We start from the raw sequence: 17,316 nt of genomic DNA on the forward strand, positions 1-17,316 counted from the left end.
TTTCTGGGGATATACTAAAGACAATGGGTTGGGATATAGTACCATATCTGAAGTACTTATTTGATTATTGTTTGGCCGAAGGAGCTATACCAGATGAATGGAGAGTTGCTATAGTAGCCCCTGTGTATAAAGGAAAGGGTGATAGACATAAAGCTGAAAATTACAGGCCAGTAAGTTTGACATGCATTGTATGTAAGCTTTGGGAAGGCATTCTTTCTGATTATATTAGACATGTTTGTGAAATTAATAACTGGTTCGATAGAAGGCAATTCGGTTTTAGGAAAGGTTATTCCACTGAAGCTCAACTTGTAGGATTCCAGCAAGATATAGCAGATATCTTGGATTCTGGAGGTCAAATGGACTGTATCGCGATTGACATGTCTAAAGCATTTGATAGGGTGGATCATGGGAGACTACTGGCAAAAATGAGTGCAATTGGACTAGACAAAAGAGTGACTGAATGGGTTGCTATATTTCTAGAAAATAGATCTCAGAGAGTTAGAGTAGGTGAAGCTTTGTCTGACCCTGTAATAGTCGAGAGGGGAGTTCCTCAGGGCAGTGTTATCGGACCTTTATGTTTTCTTATATATATAAATGATATGAGTAAAGGAGTGGAATCGGAGGTAAGGCTTTTTGCGGATGATGTTATTCTCTATAGAGTGATAAATAAGTTACAAGATTGTGAGCAACTGCAACGTGACCTCGAAAATATTGTGAGATGGACAGCAGGCAATGGTATGTTGATAAACGGGGCTAAAAGTCAGGTTGTGAGTTTCACGAATAGGAAAAGTCCTCTCAGTTTTAATTACTGCGTTGATGGGGTGAAAGTTCCTTTTGGGGATCATTGTAAGTATCTAGGTGTTAATATAAGGAAAGATCTTCACTGGGGTAATCACATAAATGGGATTGTAAATAAAGGGTACCGATCTCTGCACATGGTTATGAGGGTGTTTAGGGGTTGTAGTAAGGATGTAAAGGAGAGTGCATATAAGTCTCTGGTAAGACCCCAACTAGAGTATGGTTCCAGTGTATGGGACCCTCACCAGGATTACCTGATTCAAGAACTGGAAAAAATCCAAAGAAAAGCAGCTCGATTTGTTCTGGGTGATTTCCGACAAAAGAGTAGCGTTACAAAAATGTTGCAATGTTTGGGTTGGGAAGAATTGAGAGAAAGAAGAAGAGCTGCTCGACTAAGTGGTATGTTCCGAGCTGTCAGCGGAGAGATGGCGTGGAATGATATTAGTAGACGAATAAGTTTGAATGGCGTCTATAAAAGTAGGAAAGATCACAATATGAAGATAAAGTTGGAATTCAAGAGGACAAACTGGGGCAAATATTCATTTATAGGAAGGGGAGTTAGGGATTGGAATAACTTACCAAGGGAGATGTTCAATAAATTTCCAATTTCTTTGAAATCATTTCGGAAAAGGCTAGGAAAACAACAGATAGGGAATCTGCCACCTGGGCGACTGCCCTAAATGCAGATCAGTATTGATTGATTGATGTGTTAACTTCCCTACAATTTTTATGGAAGACCTTTTCAAAAAAATTCCAAATTCTGCCACCTGGGCAAATACCCTAAATGCAGATCAGTAGTGATTGACTGATTGATTGATTGATTGATTGATTGATTGATTGATTGCAGTTAATAATATGATCATTAATTTTCAACTAGATATATAATAAAGATGCTCTCACATACCTGGCTTTTGTCCTGTAATTGCAGTGGGAGTTATTCTCTTGATGGGAAAACCATCTTTGCTTAATCCTGATACCTGGGAAAAATATTAAAACATTAGTACTATAGACTGAAACTAAAACAGAAATGAAAGACTGAATATGATGGGGGTGGGGGAGGGGTGGTTTGATGAAGACAGCATGGAGTACATTCTTTCTGCTGTGACCCCATTTATCCTTATCATTACAACAAAAAGTACAGAGTTAAATTTTGAGTCCAGAACTGGAACAGGACGAGTGAAAAAATAAATTTGTTGAATATAAATTAATCTCTCTTTTCTTGACTTTGACTTAAATTATGCTCAAGCTTTGAAATACAGTAGAAGTCTGATATAATGATTACAGCATATAACGAGAGCCCCGTTATAATGTCAGTTTTTGTCTGTCCCTTCAAAATTCCTATATTGAATTACAGTTACAGCGAGAGTCCTGTCACTGACGTATCCATTATTACGAGCAATTAAGTGTGCACGATTTTTTCTATTATGGATATTTATATATTGCATGCGATCGATCATCTTCAGTATCATTTTGTCACTTTGTTCACTAGCAAGCTCTCTCGTCGACATTTGAAGGCTATGTCGGAGTCGATTAGTAATACCCGTTGATTGCTGTTCCGTAAAGAAAACTGGAAATGAAATGCATAAATAACATGCCCGATAGCAATTGTTAACTCACTAAAAATAAAGGCTGAAGTAAACAATCGCTTAATTTTAATGCTACATTCTGCAATTAAGTAAGAATGGGATATGCCTCAATATATGGCAGAGTGCATCATTGATTTCAGTGGTTAGTTTTATAGTCTCTCACGTCTGGTTAAATTCTGGAAAGGCTGTTATCATGTAAATTCATAGCGAAAAGTTTATCATTTCTCTGCTGGCACTTGGAATATGTTTACATGATACATATAGTATGGTTACTTTCAACATCACTTGATTGATTCCTTTTCAAGTTCTTCTTGTATCTCTTTATCAGTAATCATGGCTTACTTGACACAGAAATACATAAAACAAGAGTTCACAACACGGCCATAAATAAAGTTGATCCACAGTCTAAATAATGATCCGTAAGTTCCATCACAACAGCTGTTGCATGTGGTCGCCCTGGGTTAGCACTTGTCCATTTGAAGCGGTACACTTTTGTGCTGTAAGCATAGCTGTCTGTATCACATAATTTGAATACCTTTACCCCATATTTACGTGCCTTATTCACATGATCCCCAACATAGTTTTTACACAGTCTGTTCTTTCTTGACCTATAATTATGTAGTTTGGGAAACTGTGTTAAGCCCATCCACATGAATAAGCCTAAAAACTTTTTCATGTCAGCACAATTGATATCAGTCCACTGAGTGAATCTACTCTGCCTACTCAAATGTTTCCCTTGCAACACATTCCTTGCATGTTCACTGGTCTCATGCACAATCATTTTGATGATATCATCAGTAAATATTGCACAACAGAAATCAATTAGTTGAGATTTAGCACTCAGAGGAAATTTTGTACTGGGCCTACCTGTGTACACTAAGTTTTTCTGTAAACCTGAGAATGTTCTCCAGTAATTATCACTGCCTTGTGATATGGCTGAATCATCGCACGATGCTGCACTGGATTCTCTGTTAGTGTACTCACTACACAAAATACTGTCCAATTCCAACTCAGAAAAAGTGGTCTCACATTGCAAGTCTGAGATTTCAACATCACTCCATTCAGCACTTGATCCCTTTTCAAGTTCTTCTTCTATCTCTTTACCCCAACAGGGGTCACATAAATGGTAACTTTGAAGATAAAATATATCTTTGATTATCATCTACAAATGAAATCCCACATATTCATAGCCCACTAAAACCTGAAATAAGTATACTGGTAATACATTTCTACAGTTTACCACTAAAAACGCAATTGTACACATCGACATTAACGTATTAAAATTTACCGATATTTAATCATAAATTGCTGATGAGATAATGACTGGTTTGAGTTAAGTTATTATTCTCACATTTTACTTGGACAGGTTAGCTTTTACAGTACATGAAGGTCTGTAACTCCAAAAGAGAAAATATCCAGATATGTAAAGAATTTCATAAGAAAGTCACCAAAAAATCTGGTTTTTAACAACTGGTTTTTTAATACTTCTATCATGTTGCTGTCATATACTGCAAAAATATCTAATTTTAAATTATGCCCCATTTTGTTCCTTGTTAGGATTTTCCTATTCATGATAAGTAGAATTTTCAATACGTTACTTTTATAAAGATAAAGGATCACAAAAGCTGAAAAAGAGTGTAATAAGAACAAAAAAGATCATCACCTCAAGGTAGAAGTAGTCTGGAGGAGGCAGAAAGGGTCGTCCATGATATGGACCATGAAGATCTTTAACAGGTACCAGAGGTATTTCCTCAATTAAGTTCCCCTTGAGGTCTACAATCTTTAAGGTAGTCAAGTTGTAGAGGTCATCAAATTCAGTGGCTTGCACCAAGACATGATTCATCGCACCTGAAATATCAAGAGAAAAGTTTGAAATAAAAATGGATTGAACTGTTCCATATACTGTATTATGTCCTTAAAAATCAATCAATAACTGCAATCTGTTGGGAAGAATTCTTCATTATTTTCTAAATGTGTTAAGAGGACAGAACTGCCTCGGGCATGTTGCCTATATACCTTTCTTTTATCTTTGATAAACTTGAGAGAAATACAGCAGTAGACTTTACACTTTTTTATTGCTAGTAGTTTTATCCAGATATTCTAGTTAAATTCCAGCAACTCCCTAGCTAATTCATTTTGTTCTAACTTTCTTCATCTTGGACAGGCTCATTTTAATTTTGGCTTGGGATTTAAGGCAAGATTGCCTTCCTCAAGCCTCATTATTTTTGAGATAAAAACAGGGATTCGAACCTCAACCTTCCATATGGGAAGCCAGAAACTAAGCCACTGAGCTAATCACACCTTGCACTAATTTATTTTGTTATATATTTTTTAAATATATATTTTGAGATATGAAACCTCATTTAGTCAACTAAATTGACATCATATTCACCAAAAACACTTTCTTCACTTAATCTTGTTATTTCTGTGGTCAATGGAGCCATTCTGAATAATTTTAAGTTTTGGGTGAGGGTTTAAAGGCTTCTTGACACCACATGATTTCTCAGGTGAAAACAATGTAGGCCTACTATATGTCCAACCCTTGTGTCGTTTCTCTATGGTGTTGAACATGAAGTGAGATGAATCTTCATAGGAAGTTTTTAAGACTGGATGCCATTCCTGATGTCAATCTCATCAGAGGAGTTAAGGAGATAAAATGCATGATGTGATAACAGGAAGGGAGAGGGTGAAATCTGGTACCAGCACATAGCCTACTTCTATTGAACAGCACCAAAGGGCCCCAACAATGTACAAATCACCATCAACAATGTTATATACCCTCCCTCGATACAAAGATTGCAGAAAGGTTTGGAATTGAATCCAGACTTAAAATGGGACTCAAACTGGCTAATCACGGTGTCACACTGCATAGACTTGATGCCTCAACATTCAAGGCCACCAGGTAGGCATTGTATTTGCAACAGTATGAATGATAAAATAGGGGCTGCCTAGCTGAAGTGATATAGACATGCTTTGTTCACTTGAAGAAAGTGGGTTCGATTCCCTGTCTCAAAAAAAAATTTAGAAATAAAATTTCCACTCTGGAGAGGCACATCGCCCTGAAAGTCGGCAAAAACACAAAAAATTATTACCAGGTTAACTGAAGGGGGCACAGGCAGCTAGGCATATGGCTACCCACTCTATGCCACTTATGCTCTGCACGGCTTTACTTCTATATTGACAGTTCGCAAAATACGTGAGCATCACCTTGCCTAGTATCTTGCCAGCACTCCACTGCTGCAAGAACAGCTGATGCAATACGACTGTGGCACACAGCCATTGTACATGTAATACAACATTCAAAAAAGCTAATGAATCACAAGTGAAAACAAATTCATAAAAACTTCAAAGATGCTGTATGCACGTAATAATATCCTGACACTAAAAGAAGAATACATTAGTGATTGACTGATTCATCACTGCCAAGCCAAAACTACTGGATGTAAAGAAATGAAATTTTGGGAATACATTTATATTAGATTATAGGTGCTCACTAAGGGAGGATTTTTGTATATTCCTTCACCAAGGAGGTGAAAAGGGGAGTGAATTGTTTAAATGAGTATATCTATATCTCAAAAACTTAAAAGTTTACAGATGTAAAAACTGGTATTTGAAATCTCCTTTAAAAACAAATAAACACGCATTTTGGGGAGAAAATCAACTTGGGGGGTGGGGGATTGAAAAGGAGTTGAATTCCTTTTTTGAGGACACATATATCTCACAAACTGAAGATGTTATAGTCATGATAATTGATGTTTGGAAGCTCCTTTAAAAATAAAGAAACATATATTTTTTGTTTTTGGAAAATCCACTTACGTGAGGGTGGCGGAAGGACTGATAAAGGGGTTGAATTATTTTTATGGGGATACTTATATCTCAAAAACAGAAGATGTTACAGACGTGGATTATTATTTATTTATCGTATGGCATATACACATCAGTAAATATAAATTATAACATGGAAATAGGTATTTGGAATCTCTTTTAAAAATAAAGAAACATGTGGGGGTTTTTTTCGACTTGAGAGAAGACTGTTTCTCACTTGTACAGTTCTATGTCGCATGGTCATCTTGGCCCCAAAAGGCAATACCACAAACGTTGTTTACAAAGAGTGTCTGGAGTAAATGAAACTCAATTTTTTGGTGAGTTTTTATACTTTAGGGATTTTCAGATATCTTAAGACAGTACCAAGGAACCATTACTTTTATCAAATTACGAAATTCATGCAAGCGATGCTGCGGGTAACTGCTAGTTAAGAATAAAAGAAACAACAAATTACTAGCAGCTAATGGCTGGCAAAGGAAGGAGGTTATGGCCTACAAAGAGAACACGCAGCTGATCTGTCACATTCTTGTCGCTTGTCTTTCATGAATTACACACAGACATGACATGTTATACAAAGATGAACTATATACTAACCAACACATGGATGTACATAAAACTACAACCCTGAACTATTAAACCTACAAAAAACTATAGGCTATTTTACTAGTTTATGCTACGCTAAACTGAACACTATGCTATACTGTACTATACTAGAGATATAAAGACTAGAAACAACAATATGAAAAACACAAATTACTGAAGAAAATGCAAAAAATTGCGAATTGTACCGAATTCCATACATGCCAACTGAGGTGGCTTAACCATCTGGTGAATGTATACAATACAGCTGATAACTAGGTTTCAAGATCATGCTCAACCAATATACAGTAAATCTATATGAATGACAGCTTGGGATTGGCTGGATATCTATGTTTCCATACATAACCACCAGATAGAAACAAAATCAGCCAAAACATCACTTTAGAAGCTATAATGGTGAGAGTATAGAATCAAGATTATAAATAGTGGAAGCCTTTTCCTTCCACTCCTCCAGGGGCCTTCATGGCCAGTAAGGAGATGGCTTTGACTATTTTTTATGAATGACGAAATAGAAATATTTTATACACTATAAATTTCTAAAGTTCTTGGTAATCATTCTTCAGTGCCAAGATGGAGGGTCAACTACTTGCGCTGTAAATAACAAAATCCTTGAAGTGGACTCCATGAGCGATGAAATATCTTAGTATATTTAAGCATCAGCGAGCTATTGTCTACTCTGTATGGTATATTACAGAGAAGTAGCAACATAAACAATATGATTACAGGAATTCATCGTCCACAAAGAGATCCATGGTTTGGCAGAGAATGGAAGCACTCGAAGGATCAATATAATTGCCTACAAAGACAACAATGTAGGATATATAATCAATCTAACCATCCACTTTGAATCCTCCGCGAATCAACCTGACAATGTTTATCGCGAGAAGAAGGGAATATATGAGTCCACTGTTTTGTTCTACAGGAAAGCATACACCCTAAAAAAGATTGAAGTCAAAGGCTAGCTAATTGGGAGTAGTGGAACGATACCTCCAAAATTTGTTGAGTTTGCAAGACATTCCACCCGATAAAATCTTTCATTATTGACATTGCACTTACTGCCTTGAAATAATCAGTAAGTATTTTAAGAAACTATATATGGTGATTTTCTTCAACATTCAATAGACTTTTATTTATTTCTCCATTATACAGTATTAGTTCATATTAAGTATACTTTATCTTTTAGGGAACCTCTAAATTGAGGAAGTGTTATTATGTAATAAATATATAGGAGGAAGATATTATGTTATAAACTTCAAATTCTGAGTTTTATGCAAGGAAAGATATACTAATAAATGCAAATTGCGAAAAGGTTTGGTGTTTCCGAGTATAATGCAAGACATATATTTACATTTTTTTATTATGAATTGTATTTTAGTATGATTTTTTTAACATTTTCTGTTTGTGAAGGGGTGGCAGAAAGGTGAAGAAAAGTTTAAGAAAACTGACACATCAAAAGAAGCAATCAGAGGACCAAAGACAGGAAAATGATAAAAAATTGAGTGGCTGGTTACTGGATTCGTGCAGGAGGAACAAGACCAGGGTTATCCACTAAGTCGCAACAATATTAAAATGAAGGTATGGGAGGTAGCATGTGAGTTAAAAGTTCCGGTAGCAGACAAATGATGCAGTGTTCAGGACTGTATCTAAGATGTTGCAGTAATATTGTTGCCTACCGACAGATTATGCCAATAAATTTCATTGCCCATAAACATTACATAATGAAACTGAGGGAAGCCCACGATATTTTATATTAAAATTTAAAAATTTTCCTAAGATTTACATCAGGGCTTATTAAATTATCTTAGTTATAAGAGAGCTTGAATATGTTGTAATTACATTCATTATTTATTTTTTCTTTTAAATACCTTCCAAAAGTTCAGGGTAATCTTAAATGCAAGGCAGTCTTATACTCAGACCAATACAGTATTACCATTATTCTGGTATGGGATTTTGTCAATAACTTCAAGAAATTAAAGTAAGTCCTTACTTTTAAGAGGTCGATGATAGGTCTGATCCAGTTTATCAGTGGGTGAAACAGAAAATCCATACTCAAAGTTCATGAAGCTGCGACCTGTTGATCGAACTGTATGTTGAGAATCACTGCTAGTGGTGACAGTCCATAGACCAGGATCTGGTTTATTTACCTATCAACATAGTAATAACTTTAAATTCACAAGATGCTTGCTATATTTTCACATCATCATTTTATAGAAAAAATTGAGTTTGCCTAATCATACCTTAACCACACGAACATTTTCAAGAGTAAGAATGGGGTCTAGTTTTGGAGGTCCCTTCACAGGTTTTCCTCCAGGATCTTCCACATCAATCGAGGGATTACGTCCTGAGACTGAAACGGTGAATTCTTGTAAACTTCCATCCACAATTACTTTGTGCTCATCACGAGAAGGACCTGGTTTGTTAACAGATAGGAGGTTCACTTTCCTAGTCTCAAGAGACAGTCGGACAAACTTAAGTACCTATGAAAAAAGAGGAAAAATATACACAGTAAGATGAAACAATAAATTAGATTCACACAGACAATATTTTAGTCACTGTTGCTTCATATAACAAATAAGGACCGTTTTTATCAAAACTTGCTTTCTGCAAAAAAACTGAAATTTACTTTCTTATTGATATACATATATATTAAAGCTCTCTACATGATGGTGCAACCTGTCTTTGCAGATCTTGGTTTTTGGTGCTATAATAATCTGTAAAAGTTTGAGAGTTTTTCCAAAACTTGCTTTCCACAACTCAAGAGTTACAGCAACACTTGCTTTCTGCAGGAATAATTTTTATTTTGAAGTCACTGAAACTGTTACTCATTATATTTTTACTGCGTGGATTTTGTTTAAAATTAATACGACAATAGGACTACTGAGTAGGCAACAATCTTGATTGTTGATTGTTACTTCCCGCTTGCTTATATTCATTATTGACAGTTAGTCTTCTCAGGTCAGTGAAAGAGACTGTGTGATTTTTGTGCTGCAGAAGTTGTGCAGTCAAGAAATTTAACATGCTGAGGAATATTCAAGTCCTGTGTCAACAGTTGAACAAGGTAGGAAAAGAAAAAGAGGAAGTGTTTCAAGAAGGAAGAAGAGTACGAAATATTCAGAGGAAAGCACAGGAGAACTCAATGTTATTTGTAATCATTGTTCTCAAGAAAATGTGACTAAGCGAGATCCTCATGGTTACTATGTTTCTGAACTTTCTTTTGAAGATATGGATGAATTTAGAAAAGTTCTTTACCTCAATAAAGCAAAATGTGAGCAAGATGCTTTTTTACTTAAGTGTATGGAGGTTCGTCAGGCAAGAAGACAAACTGTAGACCCTGGTGCTGCTATAAATCCCAAAGGCGTGTCAGTGAGGTATTATATAAGGAAGGGCAATGAAATGGTCTGTGTGTATGCAAAGGCTTTTCAAGAAATAACAGGTGTATCTCGCAGTAGACTTCGTCTTATTGCAGGACATTTTCTAACTACCGGTGCTCCCCTAAAAGAAAATCGTGGGAGATCTCACCTAACAAAGGACAAGGAGCAACTCACAGTAGATATAATAACACACATTAAACAGTACTAGTGCAGGGAAGTCCACTACAGCCGAAATAAATGCAAGAGATCATACCTGAACTGAACATCAACACCATGTACAGTAATTTCATCAGACAGCAAGAAAAAGAGGGAAGAAAGAAATGCTCATTATCAAAATTCAAAAGTGTTTTATAAAAAACTTCAACCTAGGCTTTGGCAGTTGCCATTCCGATACTTGTTCGACCTGTAAATCGTTATTACTAAAATCAAAATCATGCAGCGAATTAGAAAGCAATAAAAAGGCTCAAATTGAGTATCGTTTACATAAATTAAGAGCAAATAGATTTTTCCAGATTATGAAGGAAACCACTAACCCTCATGTAGACGTGGCATTTGACATGCAACAGAACCAAACTCTCCCCAAGCTAACTGTTGGAGAAGTTTTCTACTCTAGACAGGCTTGGCTGTACAACCTTTGTATTATGAGAAATAGAACACCCAAAGATAAGTCTGAAGTGAATTTCTACACTTGGTTAGAAACAGAGTCTGGTCGAGGTGCTAATGAGGTAGTTTCAGCTCTACTAGATTACCTTGAAGAACTTGAGAGAAAATTATTAAGGAAGGTGAGAAAAATTTGGTTCTTAGATTATTTTCGGATTCCTGTATGGTGCAGAACAAAAATAGTATACTTCTGGTAACTGTATCAAGATATTTGGAGAAATCCAAGGTATTCCTCGAGGTTCAGTACTACTTTCCTATTCGAGGACACAGTTTTATGCCTCCAGAAGAAATACAGAATGAAAGAAGAAATCTTATCCCCATATGAGTACTATGAGATAATGAGAAACTACGGTGTTGTGAAACTATTGGCAGATAACTGGAAAGTCTATGATCTGAAAGAAAAATCAAGCAAGCTTTTGAAAAGTAAGTTACCATTCCAAATTTCAAAGGTTCGAGTCATAAAATATAACAAAATGTATGGGAGGGGACCAGTGTACGTTTCAGTGAAAAATACATTCTCAGGACTAGAAACAGAGGTAGATGTAATGAAGAAAGGGAAGAAAGACTTTAAACTAATGGACGATGCCACTGTTCAGAAGAAATCAAATAAAGTGAGTAAATAGAAGAAGGAAGATATTGTAAAACTGATGCAATTTTTTAGGTTCTGGACGATGCCAAATCCTTCTATCAGGATGTGATGAAGAGCACTGAACTAAGTGACAAAAACAATGTTTCAGTTTTTCTTGAAGACTCTGATACTGGAGAAGTGGAATGAAAAGTCGACAAAGTGTTGGTGTTGACAAAAAAGAAAGAATCTTATTTTCGTCTATTTTTTGTATCTTTTACATTCAAATGCGTGTACATGTCAGAGACAATGTTTACAAGAAAGAATCTTATTTTTGCCTCTATTTTGTATCTTTTACATTCGTAATGCGTGTACATGTCAGAGACAATGTTTACGTTATTTTGAAGACTCTGATGTAGAAGAATATTTTGAGTGAAGGATGAATAGTGTTTGTATAAATAAATTACATAGAACAAGTGTAACTTGTTTTTAATTTTCTGTATTAATTCATATTCATATAGAGTGTATATGCCAGAATTAGCAGGAATGGTGTACTATAATATTGCATTGTAAATAAATGTCTTTAACTGATTGAAAAAATGACAGAAATCCTGTTTTACTAACAATTTGTTCACTAATACTTTATGTAGAAAGTAACTTTCGATAATGTTATTGAATTTTGGACCCTCATGGAGTGTACAATTCTCAAATTTGACCAATTCCGATGATCACCTTTTAATAAGCCCTAACCATAAAATTAATCATATAAAAACCAAGTCTGTAATTTTAAAGCCCTTCTTGGAAAATAGTTTTTTGTCCCTCCTGAAAAATTTTATTTTTTCACAAAGCAAGTTTTGCAAAAACGGTCCTCAAATACATCTTACAGTTAATAATATATTAATATGGTTAAGACTGAGAAGGAAGTAGACATGCCTAATAGATCTTATTTATCCTGGCATCCATCTGCAATTCAGTAACAGTGGTAATGTCATAATAATAAGAATGTTATTGGTTGTAAGTCACACAAACTACCATATTTCTCCAAATCCAAGACAACCCTGAATGCAAGACAACCCCCACTTTTTCTTTCAAAAAATTAAATAAGGCTTTAAAAGTGCTTTGTAAAACCATATGAATGCCTTTCTTGTACAGTACGCATTTTTAGACTATCTTTGTCTTCTTGCCAATGCCAAACAATGGCTCTAGTTATGCTGTATCTTTTTGCGGCTGCACAATTATCATTTATTTCTGTGGATTTAATAACCATTAACTTAAAATTGGAATCATAATATCAGAGAGAACCCATTGAAAATTTGCCAGCAATACCTGTTCCATGCATCTCTACAATACAACGATCCATCAGGAAAATATTCCTGCTGTCAATAAAACTGTTACTTTTACTCAGCGTCAGGTACAACCGGCTACTGCTACATGCACGTTTCGCTTACCGGGTTCGACCGACTTCAGCAGCTAGAGATGTATAGGCCTAATAAAAATGCGAACGTTGAAGGTCAACGAACGAGTTTATTGCACCGAGGTATGGCCATTCCGCCCTTGCATTTTTCGTGCACAAACCTCATAATTTCATCTTCGACTAGTTTAAAGTGTCCTTGTTGCGGGCCACTGAATGCATCAAATACATTTTTTATACAGTAAGCACTTTTCAAGCTACCTTTGTCTTCATGCTAATGCCAAATACTGGCTTTACCTATGCCGTATTTTCTTGTGGCTGCACAATTATTTTTCATTTCCGCGTGTTTAATAACCATTAACTTAAAATTGGCATCATAATATTGATGAGAACCTGTTGAAAATTTGCTGGCAGTACCTGTTTCACATATCTCTACAATAAAACGATCCATCACAAAAATATTCCTGCTGTCTATAAAACTTGATTTTACTAAGCATCAGGTACAGCAGATGCATTATAACTCTGCCACTGAATAACCATAGCCTTTCTAAGAATTCAAAGGCTCGCATGTTTTGATGCCATTCTGCAGATTTGAGAAACGTTATTTTAGAAGCTAATAGAATGTCATTCTCTCTTCACTATTTCCCGAGATCCAGTGATGTTACACAGAGGCATCGGTTGCCATGGATAGCGATGTATAATATTGTCAATGAGTTTTATGTGCGCGGGCGGGGGTTGAAAAGAAGCCATGTCATTACCGTGGTAGCTGCCAGTGGTGTTCATTATTGTTAGGTTGCAAATTCAACATGACCCTTGATTTTTCACATGAGATTCTGGGGATAAACATTATCTTGGATTCAAAGAAATACAATACTTTCACGGTTTTCAGAGATGCAAAAATGCCAGAATTTTGTTACACAGTAGTTGTTTTACTTGCCAGTAAATCTATTAACACCAAGCTAGTCACCAGACTGAGCCAAGATGAAACCAGCCAACTTGACATCAGAAGGGCAGTGCTCTATCATCCAAGCTACTCAGCCTGGCAATCATCACTGAACTGCTATTATCCAGTATTTATAATTTCCAATCACTAAATTGCGTGCCAAAAGCCTGGGTTCAATTCCAAACCTCTCCACAATGTTCATATGGAGTGAGGGCATACGATGTTGAACCCTTTCTTGCATTTTATGTTCCCTTGTTGCTTTGCAGTTAATAGATATGAAGCTGAGGGCTTATGCTAAACATATATGATCTTCTTATAGTCAAGTGGTCTATGTGCATTTTCTAAATGACAGTTCACAAATTTCATAACATGGAGGCTTGTTGTCCCTCCACTTTTTGATAGAAGATCCATTGTCCTGTTGATAATTAATCTCTCTTAGAAACTAATTATTGGGATATTGTATCTCTGATGTTCATAAAGTAGGGTTTAGAGATGAACATAACCTTTTTCTCTCTTAAATTGTTATTATGTTGGGAACCAGTAAGTAATCTTTAAAGACTATTTATGCATGGCATACATAAAAATTATTAATAATAATTCTTATAGTTGGAATTTGATTTAATGTAAAGCAAAGCTTGGTGGAAATGTTAAAATTCATGTCACTGGGTGACAATCTTGTTCAAGATGTTAAATGTAACTTAGAAGTTTTTCAGTCTGTCAAACACACAAGTTCAAAACAAATATTACACTATAGCATACCTGTAAAAAAAAAAAAAAAAAAAAAAAAAACCACACCACTATTAAACAAGGAATTAAAATACACACTATTATTATTAATCTTAAGCGAGTCCTCATGAGGAGTTTTCTTTAGATGGTGCATGTACACAATCTTCATACTGTAAAGATGTTCACCATACTTGGGGAATTAAGCATTCTATGGAAATATTTGGATGAATAGATGACAGTTACCATTAGTAAAGTATAAAAGGAGAATGTCCTTCCCCCTCCACCTTATATAATCAAATGTTTGATTTAAATATACTGTTTGACTTAATCTACTGCTTATCTGATTCCATCTTCAGCTTATGTCCTAAAATCCCGGTCATGTAACTCTCCATGGAACTAACCTCTTGGAAGAGTTCAACTTTCATTGAGCTCCACTGTGCATTTACTTGATAGTACTGTATTAGGAGTTACTATGCTTTGTAACCGTTTATGTGACCTATCCAAATAGATCATGTGCATGTTTTATCCTCTGAAATTACATTGCCTTGTGTCACTCACCCTAGTTGGTTATTTCCTGACCCATATACTGATATAAAATATTATATCACACTTACTGTTCTATTACTCCTTAATTCTCCTGGACTGTATTCCTGAGAGTACATGTTATTCGTAACAGTTTTACAGTTTTCTTCCGACACTGAAATACTACTCTTATCACAGTCGGTACGGTAAAACTGAATAAAACATAAATGATCGGAAATTGTATTCTCTATAACTTTTGTTATGTAGTACTTTTCTATAGGAGCAATAACGAAGGTATTTAAAAATTGAATTTTAGGCGCCTACCCCTAAACTACCATTTCACCCAGGTTCAGTAAAATTGTTTATAGCTTAGACTACAGTTTTTTCTTCCCCGACTCTATATACCGATTTTCATTAAATTCTGTTCACCCATTTTCTCGTGGCTCGGCACTGATGTGGACTTAGCAACAAAAATCGAAATTCACGAATATCAGTGTTATCATAGCCGGTATGGTAAAATTGTATAAGACATAAATGATCGGAAATTTAATTCTATGTAACTTTATTATTAAATTAAAAGCGCACAATGTCCAAAAAGAGTTTTTGTACAGATGGTCGACTATGCTAATGCCATTCTTATTATTGAGGTTGTCCTCATTTTGCAGTTTTGTGCATGGTATCTTTCACAATGATCATTGCACAGGTTACATATACAGTCTTCGTTCGGCTGGTGGAAGTTTTTGGTTTGGCAGAATCTGCGGTGAAATCCATGAGTGGCGTAATGTGTAATTACGTGCCGTAGCTCATAATTTGCTTGCTTCCACTCTTCTGTCATTATGGCATCTGTGGAATAGAAGTCGGACCAAATAGCATTTTGTTTCTTGTTTAAAGTTTGGCGTGCATTCTCGTAGGGCTTGGTGTTTGGTAGACAAAACTGTGTTTTGATATCGTCAATGAAGTAGTCCTCTTTGGTTAGAACATATGTTAACCTTGAAGGGGCTGACTTCCCAATGCCTAGAATTCTCTTGAGATATCGGGCCTTGACTTTTTCTTTTGTCATCAGGTCGCTGATTGTGAGTTTTTCCCAGGTGATCCTAATCCCATAGGTTGCTATTGGTGATATGGCTGTCCTGAACAGTAACATTGCTGTACCCAATGATATTTGTTGAGGTTGTTGAATGTTGTAGATGGCTTTTATTGCTGCGGCTGCTCTTTCTTTGACATGGATACTGTAGGATGTTAGAGTAGTTTGGAGGGTGACTTCAAGGTACTCGAATTTCGGCACTACGTCTAGAGGTTTGTTGTGCATGGTTATTGTATTTTTAGGTGCATGTTTTCCTCCTTTCCTAAACGTCATTTGTTTAGTTTTGTTGTGGTTTATTTGCAAACCGTTTCTTTCTGCCCATGATGTGAGCCTATTGAGGACCTTTTGGAGCTCTTCTATGTTTTCTGAGCCTATTGCCATATCATCTGCGCAAAGTATAAGCAATGCTGAGATATCTGTGATTATTTCTGTGATGTCTGCTGTCATGATGTTGAATAAAATTGGGCTGATTGGGTCACCTTGTAGGACTCCGTTTGTTTGGGTTACGTTTTTGGATAGGGTTATGTTGTCTGATATTTGGACATAGTTATATTTGAGGATATTCGACATTATGATTGCTATTGGATGTGTAACCCCTATTAGGTAACTGAGTTTCCGGACGAGTGTTGCTCTATCAACAAGGTCAAAAGCCTTATGATAGTCTACGAAGACTACAAAATATTTCTTTCCTCGATGCCTCAATGTATCTTGGACTTGTTCTATTAGGTATTTTACGGCATGTAGTGTGCTTCTTCCCTTTCCGAATTGATTTTCTGGTATCTGGGAGTCTATTTCTTCTGCAAGCCTGATTGTTAAGATTTTCATGAAGATTTTGAATGATGTATTTTCGAGGGCTATACCTCGATATGAATCAGGATTGTCAGTTTCTCCTTTTTTAAACATAATTTTGATTGTTGACTATCTCCCGATAACTGGATACTGGCCGCACTTAAGCGACTGCAGCTATCGAGCTCGGTTGCTTGCCTACTATCAGTCACAATCAGGATGGGGAGTTTTCATTATAATGGCAGACACTTTCCACCTGCTTTTTCACATTCTCAGAAAGACTGACAGGACCACTTAAAATATAAATATTTGAGAATTGAATTTTAGGCCTTCCCCTAAACTACCATTTCACTCAGCGTGAATAAAACGATTTATAGCCTAGATTGTAGTGGCTCATCCCCCGACTTTACATACCGATTTTCATTAAATTCTCTTCAGC

General features: G+C 35.9%; 1 protein-coding gene across 2 annotated transcripts in view; it reads right to left on the reverse strand.

Moving 5' to 3' along the window:
• The window catches only part of LOC136857690 (hemicentin-1), a 509,109-nt gene that overhangs the window by 395,301 nt on the left and 96,492 nt on the right, over nt 1-17,316 (reverse strand). For both annotated transcript variants that reach the window (XM_067136543.2, XM_068225274.1), the window contains exons 4-7: nt 9,047-9,286; nt 8,797-8,953; nt 4,048-4,232; nt 1,703-1,775 (exon numbers count right to left, since the gene is read on the reverse strand). In XM_067136543.2, the coding sequence (XP_066992644.2) occupies nt 1,703-1,775; nt 4,048-4,232; nt 8,797-8,953; nt 9,047-9,286 (655 nt within the window). The remainder of the gene's footprint in view (nt 1-1,702; nt 1,776-4,047; nt 4,233-8,796; nt 8,954-9,046; nt 9,287-17,316) is intronic.

Source organism: Anabrus simplex, chromosome 1, assembly GCF_040414725.1.
Source record: "Anabrus simplex isolate iqAnaSimp1 chromosome 1, ASM4041472v1, whole genome shotgun sequence".
Classification (NCBI taxonomy): Eukaryota; Metazoa; Arthropoda; class Insecta; order Orthoptera; family Tettigoniidae; genus Anabrus; species Anabrus simplex.